The sequence below is a fragment of the Ambystoma mexicanum genome, chromosome 3q (assembly GCF_040938575.1).
Source record: "Ambystoma mexicanum isolate Mex_15411 chromosome 3q, UKY_AmexF1_1, whole genome shotgun sequence".
Classification (NCBI taxonomy): Eukaryota; Metazoa; Chordata; class Amphibia; order Caudata; family Ambystomatidae; genus Ambystoma; species Ambystoma mexicanum.
In genome coordinates, this window is record NC_090926.1 from 1,264,557,564 (window position 1) to 1,264,579,202 (window position 21,639).

Below are 21,639 nucleotides of genomic sequence, written 5' to 3' on the forward strand. Positions count from 1 at the left end.
ACATGGAAAGAATGTTTTTGAGGGGTAACGATTTTTATTGCATTTCAAACTTGCATTTTGTACTACACATTTTCCATTGTTATCATTTATTTCGATTTAGTTATTAAATTATATATATTTTATTGACCCTTGTTTGGACATTCAGTTATTTTGGACTGCTATAGTTTGGGTTGCCCAAGAGGAGTATGGCCTTCGTTGAGTCAGGTTTCCTCAAAAAAGCAAAGGATGTACATCTCCAAACTGTGCCTGTTTTAGCTTTATTATTGAGTTCACTCTTGGAGTGCAACACTATGCCCCATGGACCCCTCACCCCAACCAAACACTATGCCCCATGGCCCCCTCACCCCCAACCAAACACTATGCCCCATGGACCCCTCACCCCCAACCAAACACTATGCCCCATGGCCCCCTCACCCCCAACCAAACACTATGCCCCATGGACCCCTCACCCCAACCAAACACTATGCCTCATGGACCCCTCACCCCCAAGCAAACACTATGCCCCATGGACCTCTCACCCCCAAGCAAACACTATGCCCCCTGTCCCTCACCCCCCCCCCCAAGAAAACACTATGCCCCCTGTCCCTCACCCCCAACCAAACACTATGCCCCCTGTCCCTCACCCCCAACCAAACACTATGCCCCATGGCCCCCTCACCCCCAACCAAACACTATGCCCCATGGCCCCCTTACCCCCAACCAAACACTACGCCCCATGGCTCCCACCTCCTACCAAACACTATGCCCCCTGTCCCCCACACCTCAAGCAAACACTATGCCCCCTGTCCCTCACCCCCCAAGCACACACTATGCCCCCTGTCCCTCACCCCCAACCAAACACTATGCCCCATGGCCCCCTCACCCCCAACCAAACACTATGCCCCATGGCTCCCACCCCCAACCAAACACTATGCCCCCTGTTCCTCACCCCCAACCAAACACTATGCCCCATGGCCCCCTCACCCCAACTAAACACTATGCTCCATGGGCCCCTCACCCCCAAACAAACACTATGCCCCAAACACACTCAAGCATGCACCCATACAGACCCGAACCCCCCAACCCCCAACTCGGCACACACTCTCAAACAAACACCCATACAGACGCGAACCCCCCCAAATCAGCACACTCTCAAACATGCACCCATACAGACCCGAACCCCCCACCCCCCAACTCAGCACACTCTCATGCATACACCATGCACCCATACAGACCCGAACCCCCACCCCCCAAATCAGCACACACACTCAAGCATACACCATGAACCCATACAGACCCGAACCCCCAACCCAGCACACTCTCAAACATGCACCCATACAGAAACGAACCCCCACCCCCAAATCAGCACACTCTCAAGCATACACCATGAACCCATACAGACCCGAACCCCCAACCCAGCACACTCTCAAACATGCACCAATACAGAAACGAACCCCCACCCCCCAAATCAGCACACTCTCAAGCATACACCATGCACCCATACAGACCCGAACCCCCACCCCCAACTCAGCACACTCTCATGCATGCACCCATACAGACCCGAACCCCCTCCACCCCCCAAATCAGCACACACACTCAAGCATACACCATGAACCCATACAGACCCGAACCCCCAACCCAGCACACTCTCAAACATGCACCCATACAGAAACGAACCCCCACCCCCAAATCAGCACACTCTCAAGCATACACCATGAACCCATACAGACCCGAACCCCCAACCCAGCACACTCTCAAACATGCACCAATACAGAAACGAACCCCCCACCCCCCAAATCAGCACACACTCAAGCATACACCATGCACCCATACAGACCCGAACCCCCACCCCCAACTCAGCACACTCTCATGCATGCACCCATACAGACCCGAACCCCCCCCACCCCCCAAATCAGCACACACAAGTCTTTGTGCCTCACCGGCCGGAAAAAAAATCAAGGCGGGCCGTAACTGGCCCGCGGACCGTATGTTGTGCACCCATGGTCTACTTGAACCACTGTGATTGAAAGTCCTCTCTGTAACTACATGTGCTGTTCACATTCACTCTTGCGATACGCCTGGCTGCTCAGCTCGCTACCAACAAACTGTGTGGTACAGACTTAGACCAGAGGTTGGTCTTGCTTACACCTGTAGTCCTAATTGTGTGTGGTGGTTCCAGAGGGTACTGCATGCAATGCTGCCTAACAAGCAGGGACAACATGATGATGGTGGTGGAACTCGGGCCTGGGTGATCACGGATGCGTCATTGAAGGGTTGGGGCGCTCACAGCTCCGATCTGCAGGTGAGCGACCTTTGGTCAGCTATGGAGAGCTGTTGGCACATCAACAGGCTGGAGCTGCAAGCTATCAGGCTAGCACTAAAAGATTGTGTGCCCTCTCTCGCAGGGGAAACATTTCCTGATTATGACGGACAGCACAGTGGGAATGCACTACCTTAAGAAGCAGGGAGGTGTTGGGTCGCTGCCCCTATTTGAGGAGGCACTGCAGCTGTGGTTCTGGTTACTGGAGAACCAGATCTCAGTCGTACATCTGGTGGGGAAAGAGAACGGACTGGCGGAGGTAGAGCATGGTCTCACAAAAGTGGGTGGTGTCAGGAAGTTCTCAAGGAGATCTTCGCTCAGTGGGGTACCCCTTCACTGGATCTGTGTGGTCCAACAGGAAGTGCAAACAGTTCTGTTTGTGGGAATTCCTGGCGAGAGGCGCACTGGGTGATGCTTTCCTGGTGGCGTGGGTCTTCAAACTCCTTTATGCCCTCCCGATTACCTTCATTTTGTGGGTTCTCAGGAGGTTTCAAGCGACCATGATCTTGATCGCCCCGGATTGGGCAAGGAGGACATTCTACACAGATCTTCTGTACTTGGCCATCTGCCCACCTCTCAGATTGCCTCCGCTGCCAGACCGCCTATCCCAGTCGGAAGGTTTGGTGTTCCACCCAAACCCAAAGCCCCTCAACCTACATGCATGGCTCATGAGAGGATGATGTTTGATGACTGGGACCTCTCGGAAGAGGTACTTGAGGTGCTGCTGTCTGCACGCTAACCATCTACAAGATCGTTGTATGTGCGCAGATGGAGAAGCCTTGAGGCGTGGTGCAGGGAACACAGGAGCTATTCAATCGCTTGTCCCACAACTTCAGTGGTAGAGTTCCTTCTGTCACTAGCCTCTTCAAGCCTTCAGGTACAAACATTCAAAGGGTATTTGGCGGTCCTGTCTGTTTTGAAAAGGTCCCCGGATCAAGGTTCTTTCTTCACAATCCCGGTTATGGCCCAGTTGCTGAAAGGTCTAGTGAATACGTTTCTGCCCATCCCTTTCGTTGTCCCGGATTGGGACCATAATTTGGTCTCCTTTTATTATGGCGGCTCCGTTTGAGCCTGTGCACTCCTGTTCTCCAAGACAGCTCACGCTGAAAACTGTCTCTTTGGTGGCAATTACATCAGCCAGAAAGGTCAGTGAGCTGCACGCCTTGTCATGCAGGCCTCCCTTTCTCAGTTTCATTAAGGATAAGGTTCCTTGAAAGTGCGACCTGGGTTTCTGCCCAAGTTGTGTTGGAGTTCTCACCTCCCAGATCATTAACTTACCTGTTTTCTACCCTCCTTTGCACCCTTCTAAGGAAGAGGAGAGGTTCCACAGGTTGGACCCCAAGAGGGCTTCTTGGTTTCTATGTGGCGAGAACATCTGAATTCAGGAAGACTGATCAGTTTGTAGCTTTTTCCTTGTCACCAAAAGTATTGCCTGTTACTAAACAGACAATCTCCCGGTGAGTAACGCACTGTATAGCAGAGTGCAATCAACACCCAGAGAAAGAGCTTCCATTAGGGCACACTCCACAAGAGGTGTAGCGGCATCCTGTGCACTGCAAAGGGGAGTGCCAGTTAAAGACATTTGTCAGGCTGCGACTTGATCCTCGTTGCAAACATTTGCCAAGCATTATTGTTTGGATGTGTCACGTGGGACTGATGCTCTCTTTGGAAGGGCAGTGCATCATAACCTTCTGGTGTAGGGACTTCCATCCCACCGCCAGACCACATACTGCTTTGGGAGTCTATCTGATGAGTAATTTGCGTGAGAAAAGCAATCCATTGAAGAAGTTACTGTTTTATGTTCCACCTTCTTTGTAACAGTTTGGCTGTTTGCTAGTCTTTTGGTCTTCCTCTGCAGTGGCTGAGCTTGGAGGAGAGAGGGTAGAGAACTCTGGTACAGGGGCGTAGTGACGCAGTATATGTACCTTTAAGATGTCTCTTCACTGTCAGCCAATGACGCACTATCCACGCTCTCCTCTTCTATCTCCTCCTCTCTTGATCTACTTTACCCCCTTTCCTTCTTCTGTCCAACCCGGAAACCCTCTCAACCGTGGCTCTCTCCTCAACTTCTCTCCATGCAGCGTCTCCTCCGACGTCTTGAGAGACTCTGGCTCAAATCTCCTTCACTTTCCAACCAAACCTCGTTTCTCTTACCACTCACTTTGAGTCTTGTCTCTCCTCTGCTAAATGTTCCTACTACTCTAACTTTCTCCACTCCCAAGCCTCCCACCCTCGTCACATCTTCCAAACTCTCTTGTCTTCTCTCCCCTCCTACTCCCGATCCCCCAGCCTCTTCCACCCTTTCTCCCTCTGACTTTGCAAAATTCTTCTCTTCCAAGATTCTTGCCCTTCTTCGGCAAAAAATCAATTACTCTTCTTATTCCCCCCCTACCCCTTCTCCCTCCTCATCCTCAACCTGCATGTCCGACCTCTCGCCTGTCACTCCTTCTGACGTTTCCATCCTCCTCTCCAAAGCCCTCCCCTTGTCTGCTCCAACTGACCCTCTCCCCTCCCTTATTATCCCTAAGATCTACCCTCCTCTTATTCCCTTCTTCAACACCTACCTTTCCTCAGCTACCTTCCCCTCTGCTTTCAAGCATGCCACTATCATTCCGATTTTGAAGAAACCTTCTGCTGATCCTCTTCTCACCTCGAACTTCCGTCCCATCTCTCTTCTCCCTTTCCTCTCTAAGTTACTCGAGCGCCTTGCCTACTCGCAGCTCTCAACCTTTTGTCACCAATCTCTCTCTCCTACCCCCCTCTCACTCTGGCCTCCGTCCTAAACACTCTCCTGAAACGGCCCTCACCTACATCCTTAACTCCCTCCTCTCCCCTCGACACTCTAAGCAATCCTCTATCCTTAGTCTTCTTGACCTCTCTGCTGCCTTCAACACTGTCGATCACCCCCTTCTTCTCAACACTCTTTCTTCCTTTGGATTCAAAGGCTCTGTTCTTAACTTGCTGTTCTCTTGCCTCTCCTCCCGCTCTTTTACTGTTTCCTGGGGAACCTACCCAGCCTCTGGAATACAGTGTACCCCAAGGCTTGGTGCTTGGCCCTTTCCTTTTCTCACTCTACGCCTCCCTCCTTGCCCCTGTAATCTCTTCATTCGGCATTTCTCACCATTTCTATAATGACGACACTCAGTTCTTCCTTTCCTTCTCTTCCTTCTCTACCGACCTCCACCTTAAACTCTCTTCCAGTCTTACTGCCATTAAAAACTGGATGTCTACCCGCTTTTTCCCTCAACACTGATAAGACTGAAGTCGTATTCTTCCCCTCCAACTCTCTTCCCCCTTCCCCACCTTTCATTCACTTTCCTCCTTCTAATCTCCCTATCTCTGTCCACGCTCACAACTTAGGCTTTGACTTCTCTCTTTCCCATCATATCTCTCACCTCTCGTGCCTGTCGCTACCACCTCTTTGATATTTGCAAAGTCAGCCCCTCTATCACTTTCCATGCTACTACATTTTTTTTATCTCCTCCCTTATCTTCTCTCGCCTCTTCTACTGCTCCTCCTTACTCTTTGGACTACCTACTTCTCATCTTGCCCCCCTCAAATCTATCTACCATTCTGCCGTCCGTACCTTCTGTCTCCTTACCTCCCTTGACTCAATCTCTGCTTCCCTTTCCTCCCGTGGCTGGCTTCCCTTTCACTCCCAACTTAAATTTCATTTTCTCTGCTTAGTCTTTAAATCTCTCCATGGTCTTGCTCCCCCTTATCTCTCCTCCCTCCTCTCTTTCTACACTCCCTCCTGCTCACTTCGTTCTGCTGACTACTTCCTTCTTACTGTTCCTCCATCCCCTTGTACCCTCTCCCATTTCCGCTCCTTCCACCTCCTAACCCCCCTGCACTGGAACTCATCTACCTCTCAATCCTCTCTATTCCTTCCTTCTCCTCATTCCACACATCCCTTAAATCTCTCCTTCTCCATCCCCCGCCATGAAACCCTTCCTCCCTTGATCTTTTTCCCCCTGATCATCTCCTTCCCCTCCCCCATCAACCCCATTCTCACCCTTTTACCCCCTTCTGTTTTCCCTCCTCCTTCTCCCCCTCACTCCTCCCTCTCTCTCAGTTCTACTGCACTACTCTCCAGTTTAATTGCTCTACTTACTGTTTTGTTGGTCTGATTCATAATTGTAAATGCTTCTACTGTTATGTTATTTCTGATGTTTGTTAATCTGCTTAGAATCACATGCTGTGCTTAGGTCCGACATCCAGTGGTCACTGCGGAGTATTGCATTTTGTTTTTCGTAGTCGAAAAAGGGACGTCGACAAGGCGTGTCTGTAACACTATCCCTATAGTGACGTGCGTTGTACCCACAATCCCTCACGTGTCGAGGTCCCTCAGATTGTTTTTTTCCGCCCAGCTACTGGTCGCCTTTATGCGGAGCTCCTCGAGAGACATTGCCAAATAGTTTCTTCGACCTTTCGTCGTTTGTTATTAATATCAATAACGTAGATCCCTCCCTCGACGCAGAGCCGTTTCTCCGCCGAGCAAGATCTTCGACGGAAGGACGAGCGGAGGAGATCCTTCGGCGCTGCCGAACACGTGGCCTGGCCTCGCCGGCCATACACAGTAGGGAGAGTGGGGTTTTGTGGTCTTTCTTTCTTTTCTTTAAGAATGCCTTTCTCTTTCCCCTCCCTCTCTTTCGAGGTCGTAGTCACACTTATTACCCTCAGCTATGGAGAGGACGCCATTTAGGTTTTGCCCGCTTTGCAAGGGTAAATATACCTGGAAGGATAAGCACAAACGGTGCAACCGTTGCTTGCCCCTCGATCACCAGGAGGACGGCTGTGCGGTCTGTAAATTACTAAAGCCCAAAACTCTAAAAGACCGCAGGGTCAAAAGGTGGGCGGCCTACGCCATGTCTAGGCCTGACTCCTCGCCCGCTGCCGCCGCCGAGTGTGACGAGGACAGTGACTACACAGCCCCCGTAACGGAGGCTGTAGACCTCTCAAAGGAGCGTTCACGCTCCTCGTCGTCCGTCCCCGGCCCCGACAAGCCCGGCTCACGCCCAGTTTATGGGGATGAACACCCCGGCGACAAGGACGCACACAAAAAAAACACCAAAGCACATACCCCCAGGCACACATTCGTCGAAGACGAAGGCAGCCATAGCGCCAACAGGGACGCCGGACCCACCAACGTCTTCCACAGACAGTACGGGTCGTCAGCCCTCCCCGCCACCGGCGACTGGGCACTCTAAAAATAACGGCGCTAACACCAAAATTTCCGCCGACGCGCATCGCAAGAGCGCTCACGTTGCCACCAAGGACTCGACGGGCAAGGACTCGACGAGCAAGGACTCGACGAGCAAAGGCTCGACGTTTCATAGCGCGACGGCGACCGATCCCTCGGAAGAGAGTATGATCGCCGAAAGCCTCGCGCGCATAGCATCTAAGGACGGCCAAAGACTTACGGCGAGTGCAACGCCGAAAACCACGCACAAGGCCAAAGATACGCCGAAGGCGCCGGAAAACAGATCAGGCCTGTTCCCGACGCCGACAGAAGGCCCTAGCCAGCAAGAAGGATACTCAGAAGGCGAAGGATCTCTTTCTTCGACGTTATGGGACAGAACCAGACTATTACAGGAGGAAGAAACCCCCTTTTCTTTCCCAGACTGTCCTGGCCAACCTCAGTGGACCTTTGAAAGGTTCCAGACCTGTATGGACAAACTAGATAGGTTCATGTCCATCCCAGAAGACAGGGCACTCAAGAGACCAAGGGAGGCACCCCTGGAGAGTCCAAGGGCTAAATACCAGAAGTTTTATAACCCCATACAGGAGGACATACTCTTACAATCCCACTGAGGAAGACACCTTCTTCCAAGATGAAGATGAGTTCGCCTATGTTGAGGACCAACAAGAAGAGGAAGGTTTTCACGAGGAAACTAACCTATGTGAGGAAGGATTCCAGGAAGACACAGGCGAGGGCGACCCAAATCCCTGGCAGTCACCGGCTAGGTCGACTGACACAGGCAGTAGCAGTATTGTCATCAGGTCTACTGAAACTACACCAGTCAGGAACCCTTCGCCTGTCGATGATCAACCCACCTTCAATGCACTGCTGAAGAAGGCAGCAGCACATTTCGAGATCGAAACTGGGGAGGTCGCCCCAGACACCGATTTTGTGGAGAGGATTATCAAAGAAAAACCCCCCACTAGCCAGGTTATACCCATCCTCGCCTCAGTTAAGAGACGTATTACACCTTCTCTTTCCACTCCGGCATTGGTGAGAGGGGTCAATCCAAGGATTGAGAAACCGTTCTTTCCCTCTCAATCAGACCCATTATATATTAAGGGTCACTCAATCCCGGACTCCCTGGTTGTGACCAACACCAGGAAAAGGGCAGGAGTCCCACTATCTACTAGCGAGGCACCCCCAGACAAAGAGGGGAAGAAGCTGTATGCCCTAGCCAAGAGAATCACCACCTCTGCAGCATTCTCTACCAGAATCGCCAATAATAACACCCTATTGGCAAGCTACGCCGATGCTCAATGGGCTAAGCTCAGACAGGACATCGAAGAAGCTCCCGAACCCCTAAGGACTCGTTTACTGACTACAGTTAACGAGGGCTCTCTGGTCAATCAAAGCATCGTCAAGAATACCCTTGATGCAGCAGAGACGGCTGGCCGCACTTTGGTACAAGGAATTTTACTGAAGCGTCACGTCTGGCTTCGCAATGCCGGTTTTAAGCGGAAACACAAGCTTCCCTTATTAATAAACCCACAGAGGAGTCCAACCTCTTTGGGAGAGCAGTGGATGACGCGCTGGAGAACGCGAAGAAAGAATTTGATACAATAAAGACCTTAGACCAAATTTCAAAACCCCCTAACAGGCGGGGATTTGGTAATGAGCGCTTTTTTCATGGACAACGCCAGCAACAAAACCAACAACAGTACTCTGCCAGCAACTACCAAATTAATAGCGGCCAGTACAATCAGAGGGGTCAACGTCGTGGCAAGGGAAGAGGCCGGGGTTCCACCCCCAGAGGCTCCCAAGCCAACAACACCACCAAGTGACGCGAAGATTCGCGTCCCCTCCCATGCAACGCCGGTCGGGGGCCGGTTAACATCCTTTCTTCCAGCATGGGACGGAATAACATCGGACCGCTGGGTACTTTCCACCGTAGCCCTCGGCCACTGTATAGAGTTCAACAGTTCCCCAACATACAGACCCCCGAGGGGACGCCGCATGACACCAGAACACCTCGCCATCCTTCTCCAAGAAGTGGACCAACTGCTGGAAAAAGGAGCCATAGAGGTCGTGCCTCTATCTCAGGTAATGGAAGGTATTTATTCAGTGTACTTCCTTGTACCCAAAAAGGATCTAACCATGCGCCCTGTATTAGATCTGCGCCCAGCGAACAAGTTTGTCAAACCCCAAAAGTTTCATATGGTGACCTTACAGGAAGTGATCCCACTGCTATCACAGGGAGATTACATGACAACACTGGACATGAAAGATGCATACTTTCATATTTTAATGTTGCCAGCGCACAGAAAATACCTCAGGTTCATGATAGAGGGCAAACACTACCAGTTCAGAGTGCTACCCTTCGGCATAGCATCTGCACCAAGGGTATTCACGAAAGTACTGGCAGTGGCAGTGGCCCACCTGCGCAGGTTATCCATCCCAGTATACCCTTACCTCGACGACTGGCTCATAACAGGGGATTCTTACGAGACATGCTTCTCAAACACCCAAAAGACTGTAGACCTTTTGTTCCAACTGGGCTTCTCCATCAATGAGAAGAAGTCCAGCTTAGACCCCAGCCAAGTCAAACAATTCCTAGGGGCTCTAATTCGAACAAAGGACGGCCTCGTCTTCCCCCTCCAACGAGAGGGTCCAAAACATGCTGTTTCAGATCCCCCAATATGTGGCAGGTCGAGAGGTGACGGTGCGCAAAGCGATGCGATTGCTAGGAATGCTGGCGTCGTGTATTTATTTGGTACCTCACGTGCGCCTGCGCATGCGCCCAATGCAAGAGTGGCTCAACAGCCAGTGGTGTCAGGCCAGCGGACAATGGGACGATCTAGTGGTGGTCTCGCAAGCCTTGGTTCTCTCGCTACGGTGGTGGACAAAGGAAAACCTGATAATAGGGAAACCCTTTGCCACACCCGCGGTGGAGGCCACTCTAACCACGGACGCATCCCTCACAGGATGGGGGGCTCACCTATCCCATCAGACTGCTCACGGAGTGTGGACTCCGAACGTAGCATCCAAGCACATAAACCTACTGGAGCTACTGGCGGTGTTCAAAGCACTAAAAGCCTTCCAGGAACACCTACAAGGTAAGACAGTGATGGTCCTTACAGACAGCACCACAGCCATGTACTACATCAACAAGCAGGGGGGCACCCACTCTCCAGGACTGTCCAAGCTGTCCCAGAATATATGGAAGTGGGCTCTCAAACACAACATGTTCCTACTGTCACAACACGTACCAGGGGAACTCAATCTGCTAGCAGACGAACTCAGCAGAGACTTCCCCCTGCCCGAAGAGTACGAATGGCAATTGCACGAAGACATCGTCTTAGACGTCTTCACGCAATGGGGATTCCCGGAAATAGACCTGTTCGCAACTCTGGAGAACTCACAATGCTAAAGTTACGCCTCCAGGTACCCCCAGAACCAGTCCAAGGGGAACGGTCTGTCGATTCAATGGTCAGGGAAATTTGTTTACGCCTTTCCCCCGACTCCCCTTCTCAACAAAGTGGTGCACAAGATGCACCAGGAGCAGGTTACCATGATACTAGTGGCCCCAATGCGGGCCCGGCAGCCATGGTTCGCTCACTTGATGGAGATGTCCCTATCTCCCCCAGTGAAACTTCCCTGCCCGTACAACATGCTGTCACAGGACAAGGGCAGGACACTGCATCCATGCCCTCAGACCATGAACTTAGCAGCCTGGCTCCTGAGATCATAGAATTTGGACATCTACAACTCCCGCAGAGATGTATGGACATCCTCAGGGAAGCCAGAAAACCTAATACTCGCCACTGCTATTCTAGCAAGTGGACAAGATTTGTCATCTGGTGTAGAGGTAAGAGCATCAACCCCGTTGACTGCTCTCCCACTAACATTGTTCTGTACTTGACCCATTTACTGGATTCAGGTCTAGTGTTCAATTCCATTAAAGTCCACCTAGCGGCACTTTCTGCATACACCACTTCCCAACTTAGTGTCGTGGTGGAAGATACCAGTTATCAAGGCCTTCATGGAGGGGGTAAAGAGAATACACCCTCCGATAGCTAACCCAGCTCCCAGATGGGACATAATGTGGTACTTTCTAGACTCATGGGCCCTCCTTTTGAACCCATGCAAAGGCAACTCTTAAAGACCACACTCTTAAGACTGCTTTTCTAATAGCTATCACCTCCATTAGGAGAGTAAGTGAACTACAGGCTTTCTGTTCTAGACCCCTTCGTAACAGTTCACAAGGATAAGGTGGTTCTGCGCACACACCCAAGGTTTGCACCAAAATTCATCTCGAAATTCCATGTAAACCAGTCAATAGAACTACCAACGTTCTTTCAAAACCCTTCCAGCTTGGGAGAAAAATGTCTGCATACACTAGATGTACGCAGAGCTGTCATGTTCTACATGGAAAGAACCAGACCACTGAGAAAGACTAATCAGTTCTTTGTCTCGGTGGCAGCAGGAAGAGAAGGAGATGCAGTTTCAAAGTCCACTATATCTAGATGGATTGTTCAATGCATCACTCTGTTACACTCTTGCTAAGAGAGAACTACCCTTCAAGCCAAGAGCACATTCCACTCGAGGCACTGGGGCTTCCATAGCGTTCATTGCAAATGTTCCCCTTGAGTCCATCTGCAAAGCGGCTACCTGGAGTTCTGTGCACACCTTTACAAAACACTACTGTCTAGATGCACACTCTAGATCTGACTCCCAAGTGGGACAGGCAGTATTAAGACATCTTTTCTCTACTGTTCCTTCTCATAACCCACCGCCAACTCCGGGTACTGCTCGCTAGTCTATGCACAGCATGTGATTCTAAGCAGATTAACAAACATCAGAAGACAATGCATTACTTACCGTAAAAGCATTTCTGATGGTTGTATCTGCTTAGATTCACATGCGCCCACCCTTCCTCCCCGCTCGGATGGAAGGAACATAGACACCTTTCTACATCTCTCTCTCTTTTCTGTACTCACTCACGTATAGAAGGCTCCCTCAGGGCAGAAGAAATACAAACAGAGGGACCTCGACACGTGAGGGATTGTGGGTACAACGCACGTCACTATAGGGATAGTGTTACAGACACGCCTTGTCGACGTCCCATTTTCGACTACGAAAAACAAAATGCAATACTCCGCAGTGACCACTGGATGTCGGACCTATGCACAGCATGTGAATCTAAGCAGATACAACCATCAGAAATGTTTTTACGGTAAGTAATGCATTGTCATATATCTAGTTAAAATATACAGCGTTTTGGAGTAAAGCGCTATATAAACATAACAAATACCAATACCGACGTCCCATCCGGTAACCTGCGTATCAAGTCAAGATGCACTACGCAATGTTTTTGAAGCAGCTGACGCTGGAAAGGGATATCTATCTGATGAATCTTCGGGAGAAGAATCCATAGAAAGAACATTACCGGAAAGTAATTTCTCCTACTCTTTAATGTACAAACACATATCATCCAAGTCAGTCAATCAGGTGAACTCCTCTGTCTTCCCAGCTGTATTTGTTTTCCTGCATCACTCATGCTGGTAACTGTTACTGACGTTGGAGTCTCCGACTATGAACCCATTGGCTATGTCTTACGCATAATGTAGAGAACAATCATATTTTTTTGGACTCTTTGAAAGTAGATCAGTGGAACTGGGATACTTGGACCGGACACGAAGTGGCAGATCCTGAAGAGGAAGGGTGGGGCGGAGAAGACTTGGAGCCTCACTGCAATGACCCTGATTTTGTGGTATGTCAAGAGCCAAACCCACTTTTGTACTCCTGCCGCCTCTCATCTTGCATATTTATAATTAATTAGTGCTCCTGCAGCCTCCCTGTCGCACTGTTTCTTCTGGGGGATGGCCATCCTTTCCACAATTCCCCCTCCTCCCAGCAGCCCCTGCCCACCTGCATGGTCCTGTCACCCTTCCTCCCCATTTGTGGTAATTTTCCTCTGCATTCTTTGTAGTTGTGTGCCTGCCCGCCCGCACCCCTTTGTACTCCTTTGCATCCCTCAACCATTTCTGGACTTGTGCCCGCCCCCCTCCCGGACCTGTTCAGCCACCGCTTCCACTTGTACACCTGTGCCCCACAACTTCTGTGCTGCTGTGGACCCATCCCTTTTGCTCCTGTGCTTTACCCCATCCCCCCCTTTGTGGGCCTGTTCGCTCAATTCCCCCCCCCCCTTTCTGTTTGGCCACCCTGCACCCATCCCCTTTGTGTTCCGGCACCTGTGTCCACGTGAAAGCCTACCAACCTACCCCTCACTCGTGGACATGCAGCCTCCCCATCTCCACTATTGTGTTGCTTTGTGTCCCTCCCCCCCCCCCTTTGTGGCCCAACTTCCTCACCTTCTTACAGTCTGTCCTAAAACCTCCTCCCCACCTGGTCTTTCTGCCTCCCTTCACCTCCATCAGCAATTCCCCTTGTGCCTCCGAGGCTTCTGTGCCAAGGGGCTGCTCCTGTGTTTCTTCAATCATTTATGCGCACTCTCTCCCCTGTGTGTTCCAGGAGACACTTATTTATATTGTTTCGTTGTCAGATGGATGCAGACTATGACCCGAGCCAGCCCCAGCCCTCCATCTCAAAGAAGAAGAGAAAGAGGTTGCGACAGGAGGCACCTCTCGTAGGAAAGAAGAAGCGCAAATCGCAGTTTGCAGAGGTGGTCAGTCAAGAAAAGCCTATCTTTGATCCCAGTAAGTAAAGTAGTTACTGTACGAGCTGCGCTATGAATGGGGGGAAGGCGCTGGGACAACATTGGCTGCTTCCCTGCAGAGTGCTGCACTCTGCCCTGTAGCCTCCTTTCTGCTGATTGAATCTGCTTGTCGTGCGGCCGCAGCCTCTGTTAGTGCAGTCCTACGGTGGTCTCGCTGCCAATTGATTTTCTTTCCCCTCATTTTCTGGGCATTTATAATGCGCCTTTACAGCAAAGGTGTATCCTGGCGCAGCAAGAAAATGAAGTTGTGGGGGATGGGGGGTTGGAACAGGGGTCATGGTCCTACTAGGCCTTGTCATTCGGATTGTGCAAGTACAGTAACAAGAAGTCCGGGGGAGAGTGAAGGGGTAGGTGCTAGTCAGAGCAGAGTGTGCCAGTGAAAGGAAGTGCAGGTCAGAGTGTCAAGCGCGCAAAAAGCTGGGGGGGGGGGAGGAATGGGTAGGCGAGGGTTAAGTGCGAGAAATGTAGAGGCCGGAACCAAGGCAACCCTACTCTTCTCCTACCGTTTCCAACATCACACTGTTTAGCAGTGATGAGGCTCCGCCAGTGCCATCATTTTTGTTTTGTCCTTGTAGGCGATAATACGTTCGAGCAATACCTGGATGAATATTATCGGCTAGACTATGAGGATATAATAGACGACCTGCCTTGCCGTTTCAAGTACAGACAGGTGGTGCCCTGTGACTTCGGCCTTTCTACTGAGGAGGTATTTGCTCTGCATTGACTGGTCTCAGCTCCAGCCCCAGCTTCTCCTGTGCACCTCACCTTCCCTTGCTCTCTTCTTCCATAAACACTAATGGGTAACCATGCGCTTCTTGTCTCGCTCCTGACCTGTTCACAATTCAACTTCGCTTCTCTATCATTGCTGACTTGTAACCCTGGGACCCTTCCTCTCTCGCTCAGGACGGGTTAATCTACTGCCCTGGCTTTTCCATTCCATTATCCCTATGACTGATAACCATGTAACCGCTCCCATATGCTGCACCTCCTCTACTGCCGTGAGCCTCTCTCCTTCCACCCAAGACACCTCCAGCCCAAATATTTCTTATTCCTGACCTTTGAACCTGCCGCTCCATTCCTCTCTCCCCCTAGCTCTACCTGTATTTGTCTTTTATTTAACCCTGTAGCCCCTTATCTCTCCCCCTGATCCCATTTCTCCCTAGCCTATAGCCCTTGCTTTATACTTTGCATTTAGCTGTGCTTCCCCAGCTCCCCCGGAGGCCTCCACTCTCTCCTTCTTGGAGAAACAGTGATGCCCCTTAATGCCCTCCCATATGCATCATGCCCTCTGCCTCCTTGGCCATTGTCCTTCAGCCCTGCCATCCTTCCTGCTGTGAATTCAGCGCTGCATAACTTTTATTTTGTTTCTCTAGATTCTTGCCGCTGAAGATCAGGAGCTGAACAGGTGGTGCTCCCTGAGGAAGACTTGTATGTACAGGTGAGAGGAGGGGTCTGAGGACTGTGTTGGAGGCGTGTGGGGACTAGGGAGAGGATGATGCAGTACAGGGTGTGGCACACTGTGTGTCCATGTGGTTGTGCAGTAGCCACTATTGAAGTGCAGCTGCTAATCTGTGCTTGGCAGGTCATGTTTCATGCATTTTACTGTTAATCATATCTGGAGCAGTGCATTGGCTGAGTGCCTTGGTGTGTTAACATCCCCGTATTGTCTGTGTTCCAGGTCAGAAAATGAGGAAAAACACGAACAAAAAATATACACCATGAAAGCTCAGAACCCACGGAAGAAACAGCTGATCTTGAGATCGCTGTGTGATGAGTAAGTATGGTGTTATCTTGCAAGGGATGGTGTGGAGAAATCAGGACAGGGAAGATGAGTTGCAAGATGAGAGAGTGATGTGGTCAAAAGGAATGTGTGCTCTAGCACCTTGAAGCGTCTATTGTGCTAGATGGGATTACCAATGAAGATCTGACCAAATAACCGGACAGACTGAAAGAATATGGCAAAGTGCTACTTTATTCTCAATTTAATAAAGCTGGGCAAAGTGGCAGACATCAGACCGATGCTTGCACACTCACACACAGACTTGATTATACAGAGGTTATATACCCCAATATTCGTCATCTACGACATCCTACGTGGCAAACTGTAAAACCTATTGGCGGGAGGGATTGGTTAGGGGAACATATCTACTTAGAGAATGCATAGGGGTTAGTACACCATTGGCTGTTGATTATCTGCAGGGCACGCTTTGAAATACCTTTTAAATACGTATAATACTGATTATAGCAGCCAAGATGGCAGCCGATTGGTCTATGCAACATTGTATAGCAGGTTACCCCATAGACCCACTGATTGGTTGACATTCTCACACAGCCTTGGACTTCCATCTCGTTAGCAGCACGTAAGCGAAACTAAACCTAGGTGCTTGAGTCATGTCCGATTGCTCCCCACTTTCCCAATTATTCCATCAGCTCTCATCAGTTCGACCATGAGCCAAAGTGTCCCATCTGCAGTTGACCTTGTAGCCTGCTCTCTGTGCTGGGACATCAAAGGCAGTGTAAGGACATCCCTATCTTAATCCATATTTTAATGAATTGCCCTTATTTCCGACTTCTGAATCATGTGAGACAAGACTGCAAATTTGTCAATTTCAACCTCTTATTACTGCTATTTGAATACATTATGCTGGGTGTCATTGCTCCTCTTGGCCTCTAGAGACTTGCTCACTCTATCGTCTATAGATTTTATACACTTTTAATTTTCCAATAATTGGCTCAAAAATATCATCCTTGATACCAGGCCAACACAGACTTCTCTTCGTTTTGCACCCAAAGCTATTTTCCAGCATCTCCTGACTCAGCAACCTTGGTCTGTATCTGAGGTAGCTGGATTGAATCTTAACACGAGGTGGCGTCTATCTTCCAATTAAGGGCGTCCTAGCCACGTTACATATTCCTCATAGCAAGCGTCTATATGTCTTATCTACCTTGCTTACTGCGTATTTACACTTATTGCTTATCTTCTTTTGTATTTGTGATTACTCTTTTATTTCGTACATGTTTCTCTTGTTACTTCAGTTACATCGTCGCTCTTAAGTATTTTCATATCGTTTCAGTATGTCTTCACACGTCTTCTTCATGTCATTACTCTTCGCTCACCAAATTTCACTTGGCGCTCCATGATGTCCAATGGTGCGTGCTGGCATCCTTCCACACAATATCCTTCCACTCTGCAAAGATACATTTGATATGGTTCTCTGAGTGTATATTGTCTCTCATACACACGATGCTGTATAGGGAAAACACATGGAGTCCCATATAGGGCTCTTCTCCTACTGTTCCAGTATGACGGCGGTGAGGGGGCGCGATTAGAGAAAATGCATCCACCTGCTCCTCTACATTGGGAAAGGTGGATGAAAGGAAGGAGAGGAAAGCTAAAAAGGTAGTGGCATGTGGAACATATGGATAGATCACATAGGATGCAGATGGGGCAGTTAGAGAGGAAGTGTGTGTGGTAATTGGTAAAAGTGGGGTAGACTAGGACACCTATAGGTGATTAGAGAAAAGGCTGGAGAAAGGGGGAGTAGTGTATCGTGCTGGGGCCATCACATACCTCTACTAATATACCGGTCATGACCTAAAGGATCCCGAATTGGTAGTCAAGTACTGGGACTGGCACTCAGCTCTACTGTGGCCATACTATTCCATTGCAGAGAAACACTCGGCTCTTGCAGCATCTCCATCCAACTCTGCATGAATACTTGCTTATTCAAGTAGGACCCCCAGACAACTCTACAGTCCCCCTTCCATTCCAATTCTGGGAAACGCGCAACTCTCACTCTACACTGCCATCCAGCTGTACATGACTCCTTGCTTTTCCAGCAGCACCCAAACACTGCTTTACTGCAGCCATTATATTCTGTTGCTGCCAAACGCACAGCTCTCACTATACCGCCATCCAGCCATGAATGGCTCCCTACTGTTCAGGTAGGACACAAACACAGCTCTACTGTAGCCATGCTATTCAGTGCTTCGTAATGCACAGCTCTCTCGCTACACCTCCACCCAGCCCACACAACCTTGTTGTTCCAGTAGGAAACATACACCAACACCCCGTTGTCTTGCTGCTTGGGATGAAACATTCATAATTACTAAAACATTCTCTTATGTTACTTGTGTTTACAGGAAAGTAGAGGATTTGAAAGATCAACCTGCAACAAAGAGACAGTCTGACATAAAGAGACGGGACAAGATGATGCAACAAAAGAAAGGTGAAGAGGACCCAAGCACCAAAAGCGGGATCCTGGGTGAAGTAGAGGCAGATGCTCCTATATCTGAGGCAGAAGATGATGACTTCCTCGTTCCCAAAGTTAAAGCAAACCAAGACAAGCCAAAGAATTCACTTGCTGGATCCCATCCAAGGGAGAACTGCAAAACTATGAGGCAACCAAAGGACACTGGTGCCAAGAATGGCAGCACACCCCGTCCCTCCCCAGCAGCCAAAAAGGTAAAGCACAAGAGAACACTGCAAGGTCATCTCTTGAGTGCCAAAGTGAGGCTGGGTGGCCGCGAGTTCAGTGGGCAGCGCCTGCGGGCCTATGGCCTGAACCCCAAGCGGCTCAGGTATAAACAGATCATGCGGGAAAAGAAGAAAAAGGATGGGACGCAGGCCCAACCCACCAATAAGGACACAGGGAAGAAGCACAGGATGAGGCCCAAGAAGGACTGATCTGGTGAGGGAGTTGGACGTCTGATCCAAAAACATAACCCTGCTCTCACTATGAAGCAGGAGAGGGAGCCCTTGAAGAATACTCAATCGTCCGAGGAGAGCAGGCCCTAGAAGTGGAATGACTTTGAGAAGGAAAGAAAAGAATTAGGCCCAAGAAGTAGAGCGATTGAGCAAAGTGTATATATAGAAGAGATGCGTTTGAAAAAAAGACTGTTCTGTTTTATCAAAGGGATTCAAGTAGACGAAGGAACTGTCGGTGTTGTAGACTGCATTTTAACCGAACACATTTGTTGCTTTGCACTTTTAAAACCAGTCAGGACCAGTCAACCACAGCACGCTACAAACATAGTGACTTCTCCTCATTGCAACTTTACTTATTTCCCTGCAAAGCCGTTTTCCAACCAGGTGAAATTTGCTTTTAAGACTGTCATTTGCTTATCCTTTGGGATAATGTGAAAGCTCCAGAGAGCATTTTCTTTCCTCATTTCAAGCTTTCAATATATCTGTGAGCTTGTAAAAATACAATACAACCCTAAACACTGAAACAGGTCCTGTTCAGCTTTGTAGATTTCTAGAGATCCTCTTTGATACTTTTCAAAATGTTGGAACAGCCTTTGTGTGCATGCCCAGAATTTAAGGTTTGTATATTTGTATTATTTACATGGACTACATATGTATGAATCTAAGGCAGCTGTTCCCTAAAGGAAGGTCTAAATCGTGTATAATCTGGTGAGATTGGCGAGAGGCTAGATTGCGGCAGAGAGGTGAGGAGGATGCTGCCAAGGAGTCCTGGGAAAATCGGCTGCATGAACGTGTCTCAACGAGGATATTTCTAGTCACAGGGGCAGAGTTTGTCTGCTGGAAAGGTTTAATAAGAGGTTGTCACAGATGGCATCCGTCTACGACTTGTGTTTCAGAATGCAACCCAACATGGTCGCCCCTGTCCGTACTCTACCTATGCGCTCTTCTTTTACTCAAAAGTATGGATGCATGCAAGTGATAAGCCTATGGTATTACTCCTCTGTAAAATAAAGCAGTTTAGCTTTAAGCTAAAAATGGCATTGTTGCTTGAATAGCCTATTGCTGTCACTTTCGGTTATACTGCCCCAACCAATGACACTTGTCCTCGTTAGCTCCACCCCAAGTGACCATCTTCAGATTCATACTGCACGTTTTTTTTCGTGTTGGGAGTTCTTGAGTTTCGCTCCTTGAGTATTCGCCTATTTTGATAGTTTTTCATCAACATTTTTCTTCAGTTATTTTATTGGGCATTTGTATAGCACCTTCTACCGTTGTTATGATCTCAATGCACTGTGGGTTTAGCGCTCTTAGGAACCGTAGTCTAGGTCAGTGGAAGTGCGTGTCCACAAAGTATGTGTGCTTCTAGGCCTGCTGGAGCGAATTCTCAGACATGTGCTAATTTCCTAGAGACCTCCAGCTCTTTTGCTGGACTTTAGGACTTTTAATTTCTATTGTAGAGGGAGTGAGACCTTTTTCCCACTCTCATGTATTTTTCTGTGATTTGAACTCTGTTTCTTTGGGTTTTGGAGTCTGACAAACCCCATCAGCATCATCTTTTTACATTGTGACACGGCACCTTCAGTGCAGTGTCAAAGAGCAATCCTTTTGATTTCTGCTAAGGTTTAAATACCTTCTCTTGGATAACTTCTGTTTCCAAGAGCAGTGGAGTGAAATTGACTGTACTTACATTTGTAACTTTCTAGACCCAGCACACACTATCTTACCATAGGGTGTTGGAGGGGTTACTTAGTATCCCCTTTATCTAACTTCTCTAATAAGATTTTTTATGTTATTCTACAATAAATGGCTGGTGGCAGCAGTTTACTTTTTACTACCATTGAGTGTTTCTACCGCGGGCTGCAATTGCAGCTGCAGTAAAGCGCCCCTGGTTGCCCATTTTGTCAAAATGGCCCTGGTCGTCTTTTTTTCACCATTTCTTGCTGGAAAGGTCCTTCTTGAGATTTACTCTGCACGCAATTCCAGGTTTGGTCCCATTTGTTTCCTTTTTTTTTTCTTTGGCAGGATTCACTGGTGAAGCCCGCCTCTTGCTCCAGCATGTCTGGCAGGGCAGGAAGCGAGGGAGGTGCCCAAAACTCCCCATGCTTAGTCTCCTTGGTTACAGGAATTCACCCAAAGGTGATTGGCCGGCTGGCTGTCTTTGGAGGACAACCACCTTGATATATGATATGGCATTTATAACTCGCTTATCAAGTTTTACAAGGAGCGATGAGGCAAGGGGGGGGGACAGAGGGAAGACAGACAATGATCTTACTAGGCCAGGTGACATTGAGATTGCGCAAGTGCAGGGGAGGGGAGAAAGGTAAAGTGTGGGAGGGGGGGGGAGTGCAGTACATAGAATCAAAAGTAATAAATAGAATACATAAAAACGATAGGTAAAAAGTGCAGCCAGCTTGTGGCAAGTGCAGGGGTGAGTGCATACATCAAGTGTCAGGAGCTGGTGGGGACTATAGGGATACAGAAACAGCCCCCAAGTGCAGGGGTTGCCTGTGAGGTAGTGCAGCTGGCAGGGGAGGGGACCTGGGCCCGAGATCAGAGGGTAGCCAGGTGACCGGTGCTGTGTCAGTCAGGAGTTCAGCAGGAGACAGGAGGAGAGAAGGGGAGACAGCAGAAGCAAAGAGGAAGGTCTTGAGGTTCTTCCAGAACGGGAGATGGTTCTCCTCAAGTTTCAGGGAGGAAGGGAGGATGTTCCA

At 49.3% G+C, this 21,639-nt stretch overlaps 1 protein-coding gene across 2 annotated transcripts in view; it reads left to right on the top strand.

Annotated features, from left to right (window-relative positions):
• KRI1 (KRI1 homolog) overlaps window positions 1-19,452 on the top strand; it is a 352,880-nt gene extending 333,428 nt beyond the window's left edge. Inside the window, exons 14-19 of one of the 2 annotated variants that reach the window (XM_069604296.1) lie at window positions 13,145-13,254; window positions 14,047-14,200; window positions 14,796-14,926; window positions 15,594-15,658; window positions 15,899-15,994; window positions 18,364-19,452. In XM_069604296.1, coding sequence (XP_069460397.1) covers window positions 13,145-13,254; window positions 14,047-14,200; window positions 14,796-14,926; window positions 15,594-15,658; window positions 15,899-15,994; window positions 18,364-18,907 — 1,100 coding nt within the window. In that variant the 3' untranslated portion in view covers window positions 18,908-19,452. The remainder of the gene's footprint in view (window positions 1-13,144; window positions 13,255-14,046; window positions 14,201-14,795; window positions 14,927-15,593; window positions 15,659-15,898; window positions 15,995-18,363) is intronic. The other variant, XM_069604297.1, reaches the window with a different exon arrangement.
• The last annotated feature ends 2,187 nt before the right edge of the window (window positions 19,453-21,639 follow it).